The sequence below is a fragment of the Seriola aureovittata genome, chromosome 11 (genome assembly GCF_021018895.1).
Source record: "Seriola aureovittata isolate HTS-2021-v1 ecotype China chromosome 11, ASM2101889v1, whole genome shotgun sequence".
NCBI lineage: Eukaryota > Metazoa > Chordata > Actinopteri > Carangiformes > Carangidae > Seriola > Seriola aureovittata.
Window position 1 is genome coordinate 17,548,527 of NC_079374.1, and position 22,826 is coordinate 17,571,352.

At 38.4% G+C, this 22,826-nt stretch overlaps 1 protein-coding gene across 12 annotated transcripts in view; it reads right to left on the reverse strand.

Moving 5' to 3' along the window:
• The window catches only part of map2 (microtubule-associated protein 2), a 95,015-nt gene that overhangs the window by 40,897 nt on the left and 31,292 nt on the right, over positions 1-22,826 (reverse strand). For all 12 annotated transcript variants that reach the window (XM_056388783.1, XM_056388781.1, XM_056388780.1 and 9 more), the window contains 2 exons: positions 14,397-14,535; positions 2,309-2,576 (listed from right to left, as the gene is read on the reverse strand). In XM_056388783.1, coding sequence (XP_056244758.1) covers positions 2,309-2,519 — 211 coding nt within the window. In that variant the 5' untranslated portion in view covers positions 2,520-2,576; positions 14,397-14,535. The remainder of the gene's footprint in view (positions 1-2,308; positions 2,577-14,396; positions 14,536-22,826) is intronic.

Here is a 22,826-nt window from a genome sequence, read left to right on the forward strand (position 1 = left end):
ACAATACTGTCAACATCCTTCACACAAGGTAACACACTACATGACATCCAGAATGTCCATATTATTGTTATTACAGTCAAAGAACTGCTGTGTAATCCACATTTATAGACTATTAGTTTTAGGAAATGTTTATTACGTAGTTTGTTCAGTTAACCACTTGTATTATGATTAATTCCAGGTTTGAAGGATGTAATATGAAATCAACACTCCTATTACTCCTGCCTGTCATTATTAGTGCCATTAGGTTTATATGTTGTTTCATTTAATGTTTTATGGTCATGGTGGAAGACGGATGTGCGAGTTTATAGGTAAACTCTAAAATTAAACTTTTCAAAAGTTCCGTGGAAAATTACTCTCTTCTGCAAGTTGAAACAAAGGAGAAGACGGGGGATGCCTCTGAAACGTGCGCCAGCCCCCAGGGAATAAAATCGTTGTGATCATTTCACAAATTGCTCTTAGCCACAATCTCTTAGCTCTTGGCAACAGCTCTTAGCTCCTAGCTTTTAGCCACGGCTCTTAGCCATTTTTGCACTTTATCGTTTTGTCCGCATCCTTCATTCTTTCTTTGCCACATGCTTTTAGTAACATTTTCTTTGTCCACATGCACAATCTACTAATTTTGTAAGCCAAGTCAAAACCATTTGAACCAAAAAACCAAAAGTGCCTCAGAGTAATTTCCCTTTTTCATTTTTGAAGCTTTTTGACAGTTTAGAGTCAACTGGTCAATGGCAGTCCCTTCTAAAGTTATCCAGCCAAAGTTAAGCGCATTATCTATTAATTTTATTTTGCATCAACCCATAAGACATGCCGAGAGATAACACATCTGTCCAGGAACACCTGCAGAGAAGCCTACAAGAAGTCAAGAGTGCCCCAGACAGAAAGTCTCCTGGCAAACTCCACTAGAGCTGAACTGCTGAGACACCGGCAGAATCCATCACAGTGATAACGGGACACGGCCTCCAGGAGAATCCACCTAGATCCTACATCTCCAGGGTTACCACGGCAACCTCAGCCAAATGGGTTCCAGCCAAGGGTCTCCAGCTAAAGCGCAACCCACAGTAGGCCGGTCTTAACCTTCTGCTCCGACTGGGTCGATGCCGTAATATAACAATATTTAATCTCATTCATAGACGTAGTATCATTAGCTGTATAGCCATAGTGCATAGCCATAACATATTCTCTCCCACCATTACCAACTCATCACACTGCTCATTTCATTATCATTTCATCTTTATGATTATTACACCTTGCATTTACTCTGTAGATAGTAGTTTAGTTAATAAACTCCTTTATTTACACCCAGCTGTTGTCCTGTTGTGTTCTTTTGACGTAGAGACTGGAAATCCATTGAGTCGAGAAGTCATGGCTTCTGATATGAGATTGATCACATTAATCAATGAAGTAATTAATTGTTGTCCTTCCTGAGGACAGGTGCCCCCTTTCAACATGAGCAAATTCTAAATTGTACAGTTCAAGCTACATGTTTTACCTTGTTTGATCCACACACTTATGGTTATAATACATTTACATGTCTACGCTTGCCAAAATGGGATGGAGGCAAACCACATTTTCTCTTTTGCTAATGCACTGTAGTTAAATATAGTTCTGAGAAAGATAAATCTTTAAAGCAGGTGCATTTAGCCTTGTATATTGTCGGCCAGAGTTATATACATGAAAGTGCTCTTGCTCTCCACTATCCAATTTGTTCATAAATTAACATTTCACCACTCTACTAGGGATACAATTCAAGTACAACAATAATTTACAAATTCAATATAATACAATATGATATATATACAAGACAAAATGTTACAAGTCACATGTTGACACTGGACTTCAACCCAAGCTACTTATACCTGAAAAGAATGCCATGTACATTGTTTAAGTACATTTTGGCATCACTGAAAACAACACCGAAAAACCGAAGTCAAACGCAAACACTGTAGAAAAACAATGTCACCAATAATTTGTTCACTTGGATCACATTGTTGAAAACGAAGAGTGCCAAACTACTCTACTGTACTACTCCTAATTGAGGTAAAAGTTTGAAATAACTGAGAGATTGATTTTAAAGTCATATCACCCAGCCCGACCTGATGGTATATTGAGACAGCAACCATAAACTACAATGTAGCCCGTTGTTCCCTTCTAGACACCTTCGTTGCATGACGTTCCCCAGCTTTCTTCAACTCATTAATAGAGGCATAAAATGCCCTTAAAATTGATTTTTTTAAGTCACAATTAAACGATGCTTTGGCAAACTGATGCTGATGATAGGTAAAACAGAAAAATTATAAGGACGTCTTACCTGCAGTTATAGCGTGAGCCCCAGTAAGCTCCCCATTGAATCCATTCTCCCTGGCAGAGTAGGAGGCTGCGGCCATGTGGGCCCCGCCAGGCTGGCACGTCCTGTATGCTGAGGCCGAGTAGCCATTGGCTCCGTGGGTGCCAGCAGGCTCCTGCCCTCCTGATGGGTCCCACTGGGGGGTACCGTCTTCTGGCTGTCGACTGTCTGCCATGCTGGTGCTAGCTAGCAGCAGGGGAGAGTGGGCAAGGGATGGGGTCTCTCTTTCTGACTGTAAAACAGAAAGAAATAGATGGAGGAGAGAAGTCAAGGAATGGTCAAAACTCAGCATGATAGCCAACTGTAATCTTAGCACTGTTTCATAGAGGAGAATGAACACTGTGCAGACCAGAGGAGGCTGTAGGGCACGTTGCATTAGTCACATTCACAAATCTGTTTTTGTCAGTCGTCATCCCCTCTCCAGTTCCACTGAGCTTCACTGTTGTGACAATGTGAAAGTGCACCTGTGCTTGTGTGAATTTGTGTGTAGGTGGTTGTGTGAAATACTGCCCTTGGATGTTGGCAGGTAGGTGACAGCTACTGGATGAAACCCTATTGATTTGTGTGTGTGTGTGTGTGTGTGTGTGTGTGTGTGTGTGTGTGTGTGATGACTCACACAGCCAGTGGCCCAGGTGGAAATCACAACTGGAGGAAAATGAACAGAGCAGACTTTGGATTTATTTGACTCAGGGTTGTTGGGATACAATGCGGCCTCTGATCAATTTGGCAAGACCCAGTGTTAGACAAATAGTTTGAACCATTGTGGCTTTTACTGTCTAATTTTATCTGAAAAAAATGCAACACCCAAACAGATGGAATGGAGGAGGGGCAATGTAGGGCCTACATGTATATGAAATCCAATCCTGAGTATAGATCTGACTAATCAGAACAACGTAGAGAGGAGCTCAAGCAGAAGCAAAAGGGGTAAAATATTGATCAGCCCCCTGAGGCAAAGAATGCAGCAAGACTCAATGATCTCTTGGCCGATGTTGGGCAGAAGGTGGGAGGAGGAGATGAAAGGGTGTGATGTGGCCTTAAGATCAATACACAAGGTTATGTATGTTAAGTCTTTAAGTCAGGCTCTGCTCCCATTCTGTGCATAATTGAGTTAGCTGAATAAGTCAGTTGGCCATTTTGATTATATATTTTTTAAAATATTTTATTTATTGTATGTTTTTCCACTCTCTTCCTAGATAATGACACTGATGCTTTTTTTTGAGGCAGTTTCAGTCTTCCAATAACAGCAGCACCAGTATTGGCCTTCAAAGACTCAAATAAATGTGGCCTTAGTGTGAAAGGGCAGAAAGAGAGATGAACAAAGGGTTGAGTAAGAAAAAGAAAATTGTGAGCCTACAGACAACCACAACCTTGAGCCTCGACCTCTAGATATTTGCACGAGGGTCGTGGCTGGTGGTACTTGAAGCATTTGCCAAGCAGCCTGTGTAGTTGTGCATAAGGGGATGTGTGAAGGAGCAATTTGTCATTTAGCTCTGCAGCCCACAGAGACCCAGAGATTAAAGAGAAGTCTGCTGGAGAAACAGGAGTCAATAACTGCAGCCTGAGACCAAGGTAGTGCTACAGTGAGCACTGGTCACTGCATTCACAACAAATTCAATAGTACTGCTCCCTGTCTGCACACTCAGAGAAAAGAACAGACTGGAATAGAATAAAATAGAAAAGTGTAGAATAGTGATTTTTAACCTGAAGTTGGCAGAAGGTCTGTGGAAATATTGAAAGAAAATATATCCACATATTTAGTTGATTTAGTAGACAGGCTGCTCTGTTGTATATTTATTGTCAAAATAACCAATTACCTACCAATAATGGCACAAAGCATGCCACCCATTAAGTCAGAGTAGAGAAATGGATAGCTGAAAGTAATGGATAAATGGTTGAAACATCTGGCTAATGCCATTAGGTGGTAGTAGTATGTATGCTAACCTGTCCAAATGGAATAAAAATAGTGAAAACAGACAGTAAAGCAGTAAAAAGTAAAACAAACCAAGCCTAAATATCACCAATACCAGACAGTGTTTCAGTATTCAGCCAGCATTTGTGCATGACTATGTTTAAGTGATGCGTTTACCATGTTCACCTTAGTTTAGTGTGTTAGCATGTTACCATTTGTTAATCAGCACAATACGAAAAGTGCAGCTGAGGCTGATGGGAATGTCATTGGTTTTGCTGGTTCTTGGTCATAAACTACAGCACTGACCCAAGCCAAATTTCACAACAATCCATCCAACAGCAGTAGAAGAGATTTCACTCAAAACCACAAATTATGATGGCAATACAGGAAAAGTCAGAGGGGATCAACAGAGACATTCATGAATTCATGCTCTGGTGAGGCTGAATGTCTGTACAAATATCTCAGTAATCGTGGTGGACAGACCAACTGAGCAACAGAATGACAGGCTGACATTGCCCTCCCAGAGCTTGCAGCTGGCGTGACCAAACGCAAACACAGCCTAAACACTGACTATTCCAGGATTGACTATATTTTGTATTTAATAAAAATTTGTAACAACATTAACTTTAATATGATTAATAGTGTTAAATAACATCCAGTTTAAAACACATTCAACGAAAACATTTGGAATATAACAGGTGGTGTTAATGACAGGGTACTTTAGAACAACTGACATGCTGTGTGGCCACAATAAAGGTTGAAAACCACAGGAATAGAAAACCATGAGGATAGAGCACAAAGAAGCAGGAAAGCATTAAACAGACAGAAAGAACAGAATAGTAATGCGTAGAATATGTGGTGGCTGTAAGCCTTTGCAGCCTAAATGGATCAAAGTAAGGAGTCAATTGAGCTTTGCATGACTCAGCTCTGAAGGGAAAATCATTGTGAATGAAGCCTCTACAGAGACTCCACATCACATAGTGCTGTGCAGCCTCCTCACTAAATGCTCCCTCTGTCTCTGTCCAAAACCCATGGCAGTATATTTTAGATCGACCCTACGCTGTCACCCTCTCTTCTGCTGCTTATGTCCCTGCTCAAGCCTCCATTTAAGAGCACTCTTAAAATGAAAAGTCATAAAATGCAGACATGAACCTGCTGCCCTGGTGTTATGTCTCAGTGCTGTCTGTCTGATGATAAAGGTCACTTTGAGCTCCTTGGCTGATATCCAGACCCAACAAGATCATCCTGACTCGTGGCCAGGCTCAGGGTGTCAGTGCTGGTGCATGAGGTGGGAAGGAAGTGTGGCCTGGCTTCCTGGAGGCCTGTTGAGGCTGATGACAATGTTAAGTGTATGGTCTGCATGTTTGTAAGCAGGGGTGCGCTACATGTGTGAATGAAACAGCACCACCTGCTGGGTCGAAGCCTGAAAGAATAAAACAGGACTATTACAAACTAGTATAACAACTTTGCATGCAGGGTCTTGAGATTAGGGAGGCATTAGGAAACTTTTATCATGTGAAACTGCATCTATCTTCAGCATAAACCACAAACTGGGGCTGCAATGCAGTACAGTGTTTCATCCCTACTTATTAAGATGCCACTTATTAAGACTGCTCTATTTGTCAACACAAAACACTGCTGTACACTGTATAATGTGAAAACTCTGAATATGATGAGCTGTCAGTAGCAAAGAGAAAAGTGCAGAGGGTTGACAAGAGAGAAGAGGAAAGTAAAAAGAAAGAATCTTGTCAAGATGAAACAGTATATATGGTGCAGATAATATACTATCCTCCAGGCATTGTGTCTAGTGGGAGTGAAACTGTATGAGATGGTGATATGATAGAGTTAGACGTCAGGCATCTCAGTAGACAGCAGGTCTGTTGCACTTGGCAAAAAGCCTGTGGCACTTTGCCAGGGCGATGGTTGATTTCGATACTCTCTCTCTCCCTGTGCCAGCAAAGACTGGAATTGAATAGTGAGCAGACAAGCAGAGCTGGACACTGCTGCTACTCAACATTTATGATAGTGTCTTGTACCTTGGAACATCAGGATTTAGCTTTTACTCCCAAATTAAAATATACAGCTCTATCCCTTTATAGTAAGTATTTTTAAATGTTGTTTTCATTAGTAATTGATCATAATGGCAAGCTTGTTTACACTCACCAAGCACTTTATTAGGAACACCTGTGCACCTGCTTATTCATGCAATTATCCAGTCAATCATGTGGCAGCAGTGCAGTGCATAAAATCATGCAGATACGGGTCAGGAGCGTATTCACATCATCAAGGACTGTGTCAAAATGTGAAAGAAAATGTGATCTCAGTGTCTTCGACCGTGGCATGACTGCTGGTGCCAGACAGGCTGGTTCGAGCATTTCTGAAACTGCTGATCTTCCAGGATTTTCACACACAACAAGCCTCTAGAGTTTATTCAGAAAAAACAGAAACCATCCAGTGAGCAGCAGTTCTGAGAGAGAGGTCAGAGGAGAATGGCCAGACTGTTTTGAACTGACAGTAAGGCCATGGTAGCTCAGATAACCACTCCTTACAACCGCGGCGAGCAGAAAGGCTTCTCAGAATACACAACACGTCCAACCTTGAGACGGATGAGCTACAACAGCAGAAGGATACATTAGGTTGTAGTGGACACAGGCTCACCAACACTAGAAAGTTGAAGACTGGAAAAATGTAGCCTGGTCTGATGAATCTGGATTTCTGCAAAGGCAGCAGATGGTGGGGTCAGAATATGGCATCAACAGCGTGAATCCATTGGCCCAACCTGCCCTGTGTCAACAGTCCAGCCTGGGGGTTGGTGGTCTAAAGGTGGTGGGAGTGTTTTCTTGGCAGACTTTGGGCCCCTAAATATCAATCAATCACAGTTTTAATGCCACAGCCAATCTTGAGTACTGTTACTGAGAATGTGGATCCGTTTACAGCAACCATCTTGTTATGGACAATGAGTTCAGTGAACTTCAGTGGCCTTACCAGATCTGAATCCTGTAGAACACCTTTGAGATGCGGTAGAGTGGGAGATTGGCAGCCTGAATGTGCAACTGACAACTTTTAGAATGAAAGTGTACTGGTATTACATTATATTGTAATATTCAACACATTTTTTTAATACGTTCAGAGGGTCTTATGTAAAATGATGATGGTAAGAACCACTTATCCAAAGCCCCGCACTTGATTTTCCTGACTCGCTTTTAATGGCATGTTCTGAATTAACTGTGAACTTCAAATGTGAATTTTAAACATCTGAGATCCAAAGGAGGAGCGGCAAGTACATAATTTCATGGTATCGATTTATTAAAACATATTCAAAATGAGTCTGATTAGGTAACATTCTTGTTTCTTGTTGTTGACACATTGAGTCTATAAGTAAACAAATGTGCACGAATGATGTTAAGACATGATGTTCATAGCATGTAAACGACTACACATACATACGTTTTCATTTCTTTCTGCCTGACTTGAAAATGATCTAATACTAGATACCTTTTAGCTTTCTGTTTAGAGTAGGTGAAGCAGGACTAAGATAGCACTGATAGAATGGCAAAAGCAATCTATGAGTAGTTGCTTACTTTACACGACTGTTACCTGACAGTACAATGATTTTCTAACAGCTAAGATGTATTGTTAGGTACATTATAATGAAATAATAATCACTCTAATACAATATAATAATAATAATAATAATAATAATAATAATATGTCACTAGACGGAAATGTGTTTTTCATGCAGCAAAACATATAATTAAAAAAAAAATTGTGTGCATCTTTGCAGCTGGGCAGACATATTTATAATCAGTCTAAATGTAATGATCTGATTATATGTTTTTCCCATGCAATGTTTTCAGTTACTAGGAAAGGTATGAACACTAACTGTGATAATTACTTGACATTTTGGATGTTAGTGCACATTAATCATTCATGTTTATTTGAGTATTACCACGTACTGCACGCTGCCACGTACTGCAGTCTGAAACTGTTGCATCCTGAAAGTGTGATGACTGCACAGAAGGCTAAGTATTATGGTTTCACAGTAATCGATAATACAGTAAATATGTTTGCATTGTTTTGTTTTTTTTTGTCTTGTTCAAGGTTTTAACCAACTAGTAAGCAGCATTACTATTGTCGCTACCAGAGACCTGAAACCTGAAACTCATTCCACATATGCTGTAGGGGGCACTTTTCCTCACTGCATCCTCAGATGACCACTCAGGGTGCTTCTTTTTCCTGTGGCTCAGGAAATAGGTTATTTTAGAAAAAAGAGAGATGGATAAAGTCCATTAAATGTTGAGTTTTTCTTTCTTATGATTTTTTATTTTGGATAAAATCCCAAAAAAAGACAAAGTTTTTGCAGAAGCATATATTTTTCTTTTATTTTCTTTAAAAGTTTCATTTATAGAAGGAAATGTGAAAAAGCAACATGTTGTTTTCCAGTACCTTCTTGCTTCACATTCAGACAAATCCAAACATTTTTGTTGTATTGCTTCCCAGTACAACGAAAGTATTTTATTGACATTTTTACTGACCTGCTGTACTAGAGCAATTGGGAGCTTAGTGTCTCAACAATAATTGTCAAATGACAGTGAATAGAACAAACATATACTGGCAACTGACACACTACTATAACTATAGTCATGTAAGAACACAAACATGCACATTGTTCCTCATAGGTATTCCCATTGCCTAAAAATAGCAGGAAGACTGTCTGGTTAAAATATAAATGTTGTCCATTAAAAGAATGAACAAAATTTTTTGACTAAAATGCATTTGTCACACGTCACATAGCAAGAAGATCTTGGTGAAGTGGAATCGAATGGGTTTTTTTTTTGAGGCTGAGACGGTCTGTTCCTCAGCATCCCCTGCTACTGTCAGGCCACTATCAAGCACTAGTACTTGATCAGGTGGATATAAATAGGTTAAAATCCCTTTTGCATTTGAAGTCAGATTTAATTATCATGACTTTTTGAATTTTTAACGTTAATTGTCATTGTCATTAACAGCCAATAGTGCCAAGAATAAATGCATTATTTTTTTTACATATGCAGAATTAGAAAGGCTGAAGTGTTTGGTTAGTTTGCATGGAATTACAGCTCACTGACAAAACACACAGCTGACTGTGTTGTAGTGTTACTGTGGAGCAATGTTTTGTATCAATAGTGAGTTTTTATAGATAAACATGAATTATTTTAACTCAACAAATTACCAAGCAAGAGCTTGCAGATGTCAGCAGTTTGAAGGCTATTTAAAATGGTGGTCCTACACAACATCTCTTCACAATGAAAAATAGCAATTAGCAAAGCAAAATCTAATGACATCATCATTCAGCAATCAAAGGTTTTCTGAAGATTAACTCGCCAGCTGTGGGAAGTTTCTATAGTATTTTTCATTTGTTTCAAGACAATCTTCCTCTTGTCAGTTCAAGCATGTATCACAAAGTGTATCCATATTAAAGAGATGAAGCATGACTGGTAAACCGTCTTTGAATGCATCAGCCATAAAAATTCTGCCCAGGCAAGGTAATCAAGTAAGTTAATTAAGTAGTCCATTTGTCATTTCCATGGCTTCTTCATATTCTTTTGTCTGATTTCATAGCATCCTTTCACCTATAAATCTTCCTCCCACCTGTTATTTCTTCCTCCCTCTTCACCTTCCTCCACCTCCTCCCATCACTGTTCCTCCTCCTACTCACTCCTCCTCCTCCTCTACCTCTCAACAGGCTTCATCTTTCCCCTCACTATTCTCTCTCTCCTCATCTCCCTCCTACGATCTGAGCTTTCACATGCCACCATCTCACACTATGTATGTGCGTGTGTGTGTGTGTGTGTGTGTGTGTGTATGTGTGTGTGTGTGTGTGTGTGTGTGCGTGTGTGTGTGCGTGTGTATGTGCGTGTGTGTATGTGCGTGTGTGTGAGTCACACAGATGCTGCATTGCAGGGCTCTCCTTTCAGGGCCGTCTCACTGCAGGAGCCAGAGAGCAGGAGAGCAGCTTATGGATGCAAGATCTAGGCTAGTTCTTCTGAGTGTGTGTGTGCGCGCGCGCGCGTGCGTGCGTGTGCACGTGCACATGTGTGTTCACATATATATCAGTGTGTGTTGTGCATATGTGTATCTCCATTTGGAGATATTTTAAAGCGAGAACATACATATGCATGTTTAAAAGATTAGTTTGACATTTCGTGAAATAATTTTGCTTTCTTTGCTTTCAAGAGTTAAATGATAATTGATACTGCTCTCATGTATGTACTGTAAATATGTAGCAGGAGGCAGTAGCTAGCTAATTTAGCTTAGCATGAAGACAGGAAACATAAAAAACCAATGCATAAAAATAACAATTCACCATCTTTAGGGGATTATGTGCCAAACCATTTCTCAGTAGCCTGCTGGAGACTCAACTGGTTGCCTGGAAACTGCTCCAAAAAAAACCTTGCACATAACCCCATAAAATGGGAAATTATTATTTCTACATTTTGGTTTTGGATGGATTAAACAAATGAGATCTAACCTGTTAAAATTCTGGTGAGTAGATTTGTTACCACTGGACCCTGTTTCCAGTATTAATGCTAAACTAAAGCTAACTGGCTGCTGGTTCCAGCAACATATTTATCTCTCTTAACACAAGACTGGTATCAATCTTCTCATCTAACTCTTGGCAAGGAAGTTAATAAATGTATTTCCCAAAATGACAAACTTTACCTTTAACAGTTTTTATGTTAGATTGCACGTGTTAGTCCTGAGGGTTATTTTACTAGAGCTGGAAAAAGTGGAGTTTAGCCTGTATATCTGTGCCAAACTAGTTCCTCACTAAACAGGGCTAAACAGGCTATTCTCATACTTGATGAAAACGGCATATATTACATTCTTTATGAGTATTCCTCTCTCTTTTCATAAAACCTGAAATGAAACTCACCTTAATCCTGCTTAAAGATGCTGTTTAAAAAGACCTTATTAGAGCAGCTTTAAGTGGAGAGTTGTAGTAAAGGTCTTCTGTAAATGCGGCTTCAAAGGTTTTTCATCTAGGAAATATGCCCACTTATGATTTTTCGGCATGACAGCGAAAAGATGTTGAACAGCATAAAATAATGCCTCTTAGCAGTATCTATCCAGGAATTATGTTAGTAGTACCTTTAAAACCTATGACCAAACACTGATAAAAAGGAGAGGGTACACCAAAGAAGCTGCTTCCTGTTTCACAAGACCGCAAACAACAGCACTGGTCATTTGTTAGAACACTTAAAAGAGCCTTTTTACAAATGAACTTTTATGGTCGTGTGAATAATGACCAGAGCAAAGGTAGAGGTGTTAGGGTGTGTTATAAAACTTTAAAACCTCTTAAAACGGAGGACAAGCTAGATGGCTGGGTGTACAACCTGAGAGGCTTTGACACTAGAGACTGTCTCATATCTACAGTCATGTTGGTTTCTGGTAAGCATGACCCTGATCTTTTCCCTAATCACTACCCAAGTACAGGCAGTTTTAGTTGCCTTGTAGTTAACTTTACCAGATCTTGAAACTAACCATGATCTTTTTACCTGTTATATAAAATGGACAAGTAGCTCAAACACATTATATATTCCTGTATATTATGATTTCTTTTAAATGCTTTTGTAAACAATCCCTAATTGTCCCTAATACAGTGGATGCACTAATAATAATAAGAAATAAACGATAATAATGATCTTGCACATACATAGTCATGCATAGACAATCAATAGACAGTCAATAGACATGCATACAAGTCTGTGCGAGCATGAGTACACTGCCACCCATCTACAGTGTACTTGTATTAATGTCTCCACTGACGACATAACATAACTATGTAGGCCATTTTGTCTGGAAATAATCTTCAATACTGCCTCAGATTTTATGAATGATTTTCTAAATGTTTTTAATATGCTCCACTAGCTCTTTTCATCCGTCTACACTCAAGACCCTTTTGCCCCTAAGTTATTCTATTGCTTATTTCACATGACTAAAATATGTGGTTGGAATTTGCATAGATTTCTCCACATTTCTCCACATTCCCTCTAATGCTTAGAAGATGCACACGCATCACATGTAGCTTATGTGTTTGGGATAATAAAATACTGCATCCATTTCTTTCAAATATATTCTTTCCATGTGTTCTTTGAGTCCTGGTACAAATGTATCCCCACTGCTGATTGTCAGTCAATCAATTTGTAATTCTCTGTCCTATATTTGCTTAGCAGTAAATTGCTCTTGAAGGTTTTTGTATTTTCTAAATTTGATGAGCTATGTTTAAAGCATCGTTCGACACACATACTGTAGCTTCTTATGTGAAAATATTTTAAGAACTGGGCATGAGGAAAATCATAAAACTTACAGCTCATTTTAGAACAGGGGCACAACCCCATTTCAGTCACAGTTTTTGTGATCACCAAATTTAAAGTTCATTTTGAACCTTCAAACTGCCACAACTATGATGGAGCATCTGTTGTTGTGACTGTAAAGTTGTTTCACCTTGTTGCTGGTGTGAAGTGATAATGTCATGGATCAGCTGACATCATTTATGGATGAGATGAAATGAAACACATTGGCACTGTCAAGCAGACAAGAATTTCCTGCCAACACAACAAACATTTCTCGATAACAGTGTTAAAAGTAATGATATAATTATAAAAACAGACAACCAATCAATCATTTGTAATGACTGTCAGCCACTTCTAACTAGAGCATCCCTCTTCAATGATACTGATTTAATCTTTTCAACAGTGTTTTACTTACATTGTTCATTAGTCTTTTGTTTCATTATCCCTGACCATCATTTTTCTCATTCCCCATTCTTGCGCTTGTTCTCTCGCACACACTGTCCATTAAATACAGGCTTTTGGATTCTCACTAAATATGGTCTTATGTTGCAGTGTGTAATTTTTGTATCTCATTTGGCCTCAATCAGCAAATACTCTTGGAGTTTTGCATGCTATTTACACAAAATACTGTATATGTAAATCAGATTGCAGCACAAACTAGAGCATCACAATCAAATCACACAATCAAATAGCTTCTTCAGTACAACTTGCATGAGTTGCTTCAGTTGTAAGACCTGTGCTGTCCAGTCTGTCCAGTCTATTCCATCCTGTTTCTATCCAGTCTTGTAACTAGATACATCATGATTTTATATGAAAATAATAGGAGAGAAAACCAGATATGGACTCTCATATATATACATGCATAATCTGATGATGGCAGGCAGGCACCAAAAAAACTCTTATCCACCGTCCATAACCAACCTCCCCACCTGGAACTCTGGTCTTTGTACAAGTGCAGAAAACAAAGAGAAGCCATGAAAGCGTGACTGCCTTTCAGCGGGCCTTGGTGCTGATTGTCTCACCAAAGCAGCTCTTCTCTTCCCACTCAATACCCACTTCCCACTCACAGCTTGCACTCACATGTACATCCACCCACACAGCTATTTCATCTGTGGAGGTACTCTCAGTCTCTCTCTGTCTCTTGTTGTAAATGTTTCTTTTTCTCTTTCTGACAGGTATTCAGCATGTCTCAAATGTTTATGTTAAATGAATGTGGCTCTGAACAGGCTTGGTAGTGATACTGTATGAGGTTTTGGCTGCTTTTGGCATCATTCATTCAGGCACCGTGAGCCGCCACATCGATCATGGTGCACAATAATGCTTTACCTCTCATCATCATTGCCAAAAATGTTTCTGATGTTCCTATGGTAAAAGCAGGTCAGAGCTACATTCATGTCTTTTCCACCCATGCAACTTTTAAGCTCAGAGGATCACTTCACATTCAGAGATGTGTATGTCAGGTGTAGGTTGCAGTAGTTCAGGGGTGTAGCCAGGTTATAGGCAAACAACAGGAGGATAAAATAATCTGAAAAAGTGTTAGTGTATGTGCTTCAGGTTCATCTCTCCTTTGTGAGATGAAGGGAATATTAGTGCATGTGCAAAAGCTGAAATAGAGTATTTTCAATATTTTAATTTAACATAGTCACAAATGCATTATGGAGAGAGAGATAACGCTTACATAAAGCACCTAAGTATGTTAAAAGTGACTTTTTCAGATACTACATTTCTTAATGAGCTAGTGCAAAGAGGTGAGATACAATGGAAAACAGCCACAGCATTTGGCAACACATACAGCAGTCATCCTTACCTGGTCAGTTGGTCTGGGACTTTGGCTGATGAGTCAAGATGGATGCAAAAAATCTGTCCTCTCTCTAAATCTCACAGGGTTGATGTCAAGATTGTCAGAGGAACACTAAAAGCCAAGGGGGGCAGCCTCGTAGTCGCACCTGTTAATAATGAAAAAGAAGATCAATACTTTTACATCAACTGTATTTGGCCACAATAATCACGACATTGGCAAAGAGCTTCTTCTCTGGGGGACAGCTGGTCAGCAAAGCAGCAGCACATCACACAGCCAGTTTTTTAAATCATTTGGAAATCTCAGAAAAGATGAGGGGAATAGCGAAAGATGATTAAGAGGATAAGAGGAGAGGATTGGTTAATTCACGTTATGTTTCTGTGACCTATTCCACACATATGAGGCGAGAGGAGAGATGAAGCACGTCTCTGTCCAAGCTTTAAGCACCATAAAAATACGCCAGTGAATAGGTAGCCCATTAAAACTAATATTCATAGTTGAATAATAGTTAAATAAAAACTAAACACATATCTTTTTTATTATTTCAGAGCAGTTTTATTGGACTACATTAGTTCCAATAAGGTGTACATAATAAACTGGCAACTGGGTGTAAATGATATAATCACCCATCATCTGGTGTAGAGATCATTTGCATATAAACTCCTACAGTTTGATACAGTCATTTGTTGTTTGCGCCCGATACCCAGATGGATGTGATGTGGTGGAATAATTAATCAAAAAGATGGGCATACACAAATAACCTAAGAACATGGAAAAACATGACCAAAATGTACTTTAATGTACAGCTTTAAAAAAAATCATCATTGAGTTGACTAAGAAACTTAGTGACACACTTAAGGATCTTATGAACTTCAAAAGGTAGTGTTTAATTGATTAGAGAATTAATGTCATACATACTCTGTATTTTCTCCCCTTAGATGCATACTGCAGCCACTAATAATCTACTTTTGGTTGTGGCGTCCATATTTCAGTATTTCAAACAAAAACGCATTTGAATGTTTGAATGGTTATTTTACGACTGCTAAACTCAGATGAATGTTATTATTAGTAGCACCTGCGGGAACAAAATGCGTGGATATCCGCAGGCGAACAATTCTTCTCTTCTACTACTAATGTTAAAACTTGCTGAGGGACCAGAGCAATGCATAACTCTGTTCAGCATTCAGAAGTATATTTTCCCTCAAGCAACACTGGTGGCTGCAAGTACATCAGATTATTTTTTTTACTTGAAATCATTTGAATGCATAACAGATGAAAATGTCACTCTCCTTCCAATATATAAAATAAAAAGAGCCGTACACAACAAATATGAAGCGCTCTTAAGCTAATTAGTTTCAGGCATCTCAATATTTCAGCTTGTGTACAGAATTGGTGTAGAAACACTAAACATCAACATTTTGTAGATGGCTACATGAAGACACAGTCTGTCTGTTTGTTTGTGTTTTTCCTGAGTTTTGTCCAAAAAGTCTTTTTTTTTTTTATCTCTAATTCTTCCAGAATTCAGCCTGTAATTTTGAAGAGGCCAAGAAGATATTTGATTTGAATAATTGTCTCTAGCCTGTATATGCGTACTGAAACTCCTCTTGTCATTACCACTGTGCTTTGTCTAAAGTAATCAGCTAATGCATGGACACAAGGTTCAGACTGAGTGCAGAGCTTGCATTGTAGGATGATGACTTGTCTGAGTACAGCACGACAGTAATCAATCATTTGTAATAACAAACAGTCCATGTAAAAATGTTTATCAAAGCAAATTCAATAATGTTGCCAAAATATATATCTTAACAACTAAATGATCTTTTTTGCAGTTGCAAAGAATTAGATGAAAAGATTGATACCACTCTTATGTCTGTTCATTAAGCAGGAGGCTAGAGTCAGCAGTAGATTAGCTTAGTTTAGCATAGAGAGCGAAGCGGAAGAAAACAGCTAGCTGGAGAATGGATAAAGTTCTAAAAATAAAAAAAGTAATAAAAAAAGTAAAATCTTCCTACGAGTAGCTCTAAAACTTATTGTTTTCAACTTTGGACAAAACCAAGCGCAGTTTCTCCCCTGTTTTCAGTCTTTATGCTAAACTAATCTCACTGCCCACTGGCTCTGGCTTCATACTAAATCAACAGACTTGTCTTTGTTGGTACTGATCTTCTCATCTAATATTTGGCAAGAAATGTGTCAAACTATTCCTTTGAATAGAATTAAAACTAATGGACAGAGGATCTTCCTTGTCAGAACACCTATATACAGGAAAGTCACCTTTGAGATTATTTATTCGTCTTTCTTTGAAGAAACAAAGGCCACATAGATTGACTCTTTTCTTCTTATGCCCATTTTTGACAATTGCTGAATGAATAGATATAACTGGAACCAATGCAACTATAGAAAGACATTATTGCACATTTCCCTGTTATCAAGAACTATCTTAACTCAGTCAATTCTGGTATTTCACTTTTACAGAGAACAGAAAGTGCAGAGAGGCTGGACTGAAATTAATGCCAGCCTTTAGCTAAGAGAGCCAAAACCGCAGAGCTTTGAAACTGACAATGTTTGCTTCAACAGTAGTTGAGGGTCACAAGTGAGTCATACATCAGACAAAGGCCTTGGAAAAGTCTGTATGTTTTCTTGGTAAATATGCAGGTTGGTTTATAGACAACACATTACAACAGGAGACAACTCCCTTCAGGCAAAAGGCGCATCTCTGCACCTTATTATGATATTTTATGGCACTCAATGGTGCTATCACCACTGTCATTACAGTAAATAATTTCTATAGGCCTATGAACATATGTGGCATGAAAAAGTAATAATAATGAGTCACCTAGTGATTAGTGTATAGCAGAAAATAAATGCTTTTAAAAAATCTTAAAGCTCATTGTGAGATGTATTGCACGGCCCTACAAGTTCAACCCATGTAACTTCAATTATGTATGATCCAGAGTTTCCAATAAAAATGCAAATGAAATGCTTTGAAGCGAAATGACTCATAATGAGTTAGAAAAAATTTTGGTGGCTGCCTTTAGTAGATGCATATTTGAACTGTGGTGACAGAGACAGACAGCAGACAGAAATCACAAGCAGAAGCAGAAGCAATCTGGTGAAGCTCCGGAGCCATGGCCAGTCTCTGGCAGCCACACTCACCAATTTGTCCAGTATGTTATTACGGCCTTTGAAAAGAATCATAGATCTAAATTATACCATGCGTTTAGACCACCAGGGTTGCTCTTTCTTTTACACCAATCATCTAGATCTGTAGCTGCCCAGAACCTACTGTATGAGCAGTTTCCAGGTGGTCAACTCCTTGCTGTTCAAACCACATGCTTTCCTTAACATTTTTTGTTAAGGAAACATACAAGTCATGTTTAGAAGCACTGTTGATTGACTACAGTGATAAACTGAATTATGTGATCTTTGTACGTAAAACCTCAGTAAAATTAATCTCCCTGGAGTAAGGAAATCAACTCCTTCTCTTCTGTAGTTAAATGCCGGTTCTCTGCCCATAATGCCTAGACCTGTTGGGTGATAAAGACAGCTGACTGCCCTGTGTTCCTCAGCACTTTTGGTACCTTAACTCCTCCTTTTTGAAGTTTTTCTATTATTTTCTACTTTATTTTTTCTTTCCATTTTCTTTTGCTTTTTGTCCTTCAAAGTTTTCTTCAAATGCTCCCCAAGGCTCTTCTCCAGTCTTATTTTAGATCTTCTAGACTCGTATTTCTGCAGTAATGTTTTCCTCTTTGTTAAGCCATGGGCATTTTTATTTGGGCATTTTTTTTTAATCATCAAATTACTTTCAAGACTGTTCAACAAGTCTAGTAAAGTGTCATTTTCATGTGTTTCTTAATGCTTCATTTATTCAGTTACTTTTAGACATTTAGCTTTAACTAAATCCTAATTTATTGCCAAGTTGTGGTTTTGTGTTTTCATTTAAAGCAAAGACAGAGATCCCTGTATCAAGAGTTTACTACTTGTGATTATAAAACTAATTCATTTGATTTGTCTATTCTCCTCCAATTAAAGGCAGTGCCCAATTTCTGAGTGCAAATTTAAATTTCAGTGTAGTAGTCGCTACAAATTTACAGCACAAGTACTCAAAACCACTTCTGTAGTAGTTTAGCCATGATACACACACACAGACTCACAAAGTGAAAACAATACCAGCCACACACCGTCTTGGCTGATAATAAAGCTGTCGACAGCTTTGTTAAACAGAGAAGTAAAATCAGAAGATGAAAATGTTAAATGTGTAAATAATAAACTAAAATAAACCTCTTCTTGTTTAATGCTGAAATCAGCAACTTTTCACCTTCAGTGAACTGCTGCACAGTGTGCTCTTGTACAGCAGGTGTTTTGGTTGTAATGCAGCCTTCACCAGAATGAGTCATTCACACAGTCATTTCTATTCCTTCCTCCATATTATGAGAAACAGCCTTCACTTTCTCATCCAACAAACTCCAACTCATTTACAATTAGCCTACTATTTTCTACACCTCATAATTCTGCCTTTCACCACATATGAATTCATCCATTCATACCTCTGCTGACGGCACAAAGAATGCACTCTTTATCATTACAAAACACCAAACGAAACAAAAATAATCAAAGTCAAGAAATATTTGATTAAACAAAATTAAAAGCAGCATTTTTTGAATTAAACTAATGCTACAGTCATTTCTCTCCTCCACCAGGTGACTAACTCAATAACGTTCCCTTATCATGAACACAAAGGACTTAAAAAAAAACAAAACACTCAGACTTGTTTGAAATGAGCCCATTATTTAACTTACCTAACTTTAATTACTACTAAGACGAATCTGAACCAAAATGTGACAGACTTGGCAAAATAGAGTGCCCATTAATGGTATTGTCAAATAATTCTATTGTTGGTCAAATGTAATTGAACATTTGTACCTGTGTTCCATAGCTTGTATTAATTTCATTCGATTTCAGACTGTTTAATTCCACTAGAAGGTGTGAACACAAACCTATAGCTAAGTGGCTTTGGTATGTGTATTATGTTGCTACCACAGAGTCTTCTTAACTTGTCTTTTCCATGTCAATAGTTCTCTGCACATGAGAACACACAAACAACAAACACACATTCTGAAGAGCGAAAGAGAGAGTACATGAGAGATTTTTGCATGCTATTCTTCTCTTCCCCAGTGTGAAGGTCTTTTCTGCTCATTTCTTAACCTGTACCTTACTTCAAACACACAAGCATGCAACACAGTCACACGTGCCTACACACACACACACACACACACACACACACGATGAAAGTGCTTTGTTCTGTCTCCTGGGACTGCACATCCAGCAGCCACCTGTCAAGCCATATTTAATGCAGTCTGCAAGGGGCAGTTTGTGTGTGTGTGTGTGTGTGTGTGTGTGTGTGTGTGTGTGTGTGTGTTTGTGTTTCAAGTGACAGAGCTTTTTACTGCCTTGAAAATGCAGTGAACTCATGTATTTGCAATGTGACTGGATCTTTGTGGGGAGTTAAAATATATGTGCTGATTCCTCAGGTCCTTTCAAGAAAAAAAAAGAAGCTTTAGATTATTCAGCAATACAGTAAACTGGTTTCCTAGAAGGTTTGAATCTTAATCATATGGTTATGTAAAGCTTTAATTTTTAATGAGTGCACATTCTGCAAGCTAAGGCCTTTACCTTTGCCTGTATGATGCAGCAATATGACTCTCACGTAATGGACTGTAGGTATGGACTAGAGTGTAAACTACATCGTTTTCAACTGTAGATGACAATATCCAAGTATTTGGAAGATATACAAAAACCCAAATACTCAATAATTTTCTCAATCAGGGAGAAGAACAAAAAAAGTAATGACAAGAAAGGAGATCTTGAGTAACCTCAGAGCAAGGAGATGGGATTTACCCACAAGTAATTCCTGCATGTGTGGAAATTCAACTAGATTCAACAGACAGTAATCCACCCATTTATTTCAAGCTGATCCTCAACATGTCCAAAAGGCAAAATTGTACGTAATTGATACCTAAAATGAAAAATCTGGGCTACTCAAGGAAATTTTCTAAGAGTTTAAGCTGGACAAAGTGATTATTCTTCGCTATTAGCCTCTCATTTATCATCCCTCTCCTCATTAACCTGCTCTCCCTGAGAATTACTGGGTACTGTAATCTACTGTGTGTGCATGAAGGGACATACGCACTCATTACAGAAAGATGACACCAAAAGCATCCAAACACTGCTAATAGGTTTTTGAAACATGCATCGAAACAACAAGACAAACATTCTGGGGAAAACGTTATTTTCACGGGAACATTGGGGTGAATGCGAAGCCGATTTCTTGCGTGAGTTTTATTTGCAAGACGCAAACACAAAAGAGTTTGGAGAGAATAGTTCCTTCTGGTATTTTTGTGTTACTGTTTGCATAGCACTGGTTAAACTGATGTTTTGGGATCCCACTTTCACAACTGTTTGTCACTTCATTCAGTCCAGTTGGCATTTTGGTCTGAAATGTATTGAGGGATAACAGAACACACTCCTCCAGTGTTAACATTTTATGGTTTCTGGCTGAAATCCTGTGTGATTAATGAAATAAAATGAAATAACAGTTTAAGTAGAGAGAAATGCTGTGTCTTTATCGCAAATCCAACTCAGGCTTAGTAAAGTACTTTTCAGCTTTAGTTTCATTAATTTAGTCCATCAAACTTGGACACTACAATCCAACATGAGACATTTGACAAGAGACTTTTTAATAATTTCCATCCATCAGTGATAAAAATGTGCAAATCATAGTACATTTTTCTATGCATATATGTTTATCATTGTAATTTGTATGTAAGCTCAAATTATTCCTCCCTCTGAAAGTTCCAGTAACTACCGTCCATGATGCGTGAATGTAAAGACTGAACACTGAGAGAGAGTTTAACTGCAGTATATCCAATCAAACCAAGCACAGGATTACCACTTGTCCATTTTTATCCAGTATCTCTAAATTTAAACATTTTCACGTACAATGTTTTTTTTGTTTTTTGTTTATCAGTTTTCAGAAGTTTTCAGAATCTGGACATTTTTCCTTGGAAAAGCCACTTGCATGTGCCCCTCTAACAATAACTTCCATTCTTCACTTGACTTATATATTATATATAATATTTTAAACTTGACAGTTTAAAATATTTTTTACTGAAAAATTTGAAAATATCAGATCCCAGATTGACAGCACCCACCCTCATAATTTACCAGTCCCAGAGCTATTCACTCACAGATCACTTCATGTTTCCTCTCCATACGAGTCATTGAGATTTTTTAATAAATTAAGTCTTCATTTCCGACTTTACTGCAGATGTGTCTCTAGTGAGTGTGACTTTCATTTTTATCTAAAATCCTAGAAAAAGTGTTCAAACAGCTACAGGCACATTTAACAATAATAATCTATTTGAAATATTCCAGTCTGGCTTCTAATCATTCCACAGTACTGAGATTGCTCCTCTTAAAGTTTGCAATGACCGGTTGACCTTGTTGGCTGAAGATGCTGGTAATTCCTCTATCCAGTTCTTTTAGACCTCAGTGCTGCTTTCAACACAGTAGATCATAAAATACTCATCAACAGACTGGAGAAGTGGGAATGACTCACTGATGTGGCCTTAAAGTGGTTCAGGTCCTATCAATCTAATAAATGTTTCTCTGTGTCAATGGCTGGCTCAGCTTCATCCCCCGCAAACTGATTCTGTGGTGCTCCCCATGTTAAATCCTGGATTCCATTTTATTTTCCACTGACATACTCCTTCTCGTTGACATCATCCGCAAATATTATCTTCAGTTTCACTGTTATGCCGATGTCATACAGCTCTATCTACTAATCAGACCCGATGAGCAGTCCAGCACAGCAACCCTCCACAAGTGTCTTACTGAAATAAAATACTAGATGTCAGACAATTTCCCCCAATTGAATGTCACAAAATCTGAGGTCATTGTACTGCAAAAAGATCACAAATCATGGAAAACCTAGGTGAATTATACAGTCAGTCCTCCGCCGAAAATCTTTTATTTTAGCCACAGATCTAAAAAACACTAATATCTCAAGAATTCTTCCATGACTTACAAAAACCTAAATCCTTTTTCTGAACAGCATATGGCAAGAATCAGCTTATGAGGCCATCAGAGGTAGAGCAATGCAGGTAAGTATGTACATTGTTCCTAAACCAATCTCCTCAGAAATGTTTAGACAGGATGTTTTAGCTCACCGACTCTCTGGCAGTCTACAAGAATCAACATGAAACTGAGGACAGAAATGCATCGCCATGACTTTCTGTTTTAAATGTTGCTTTATGCCCTTTGAAAATGAAAAACTTGCTGCACCCCATTATTTACTCTAAATTGTACCCTAATTTGAGAGCATGATTCCTGATGGCCATACGTATAAAGTTCTTGATTGAGATAAACACACCTATCTGCAAA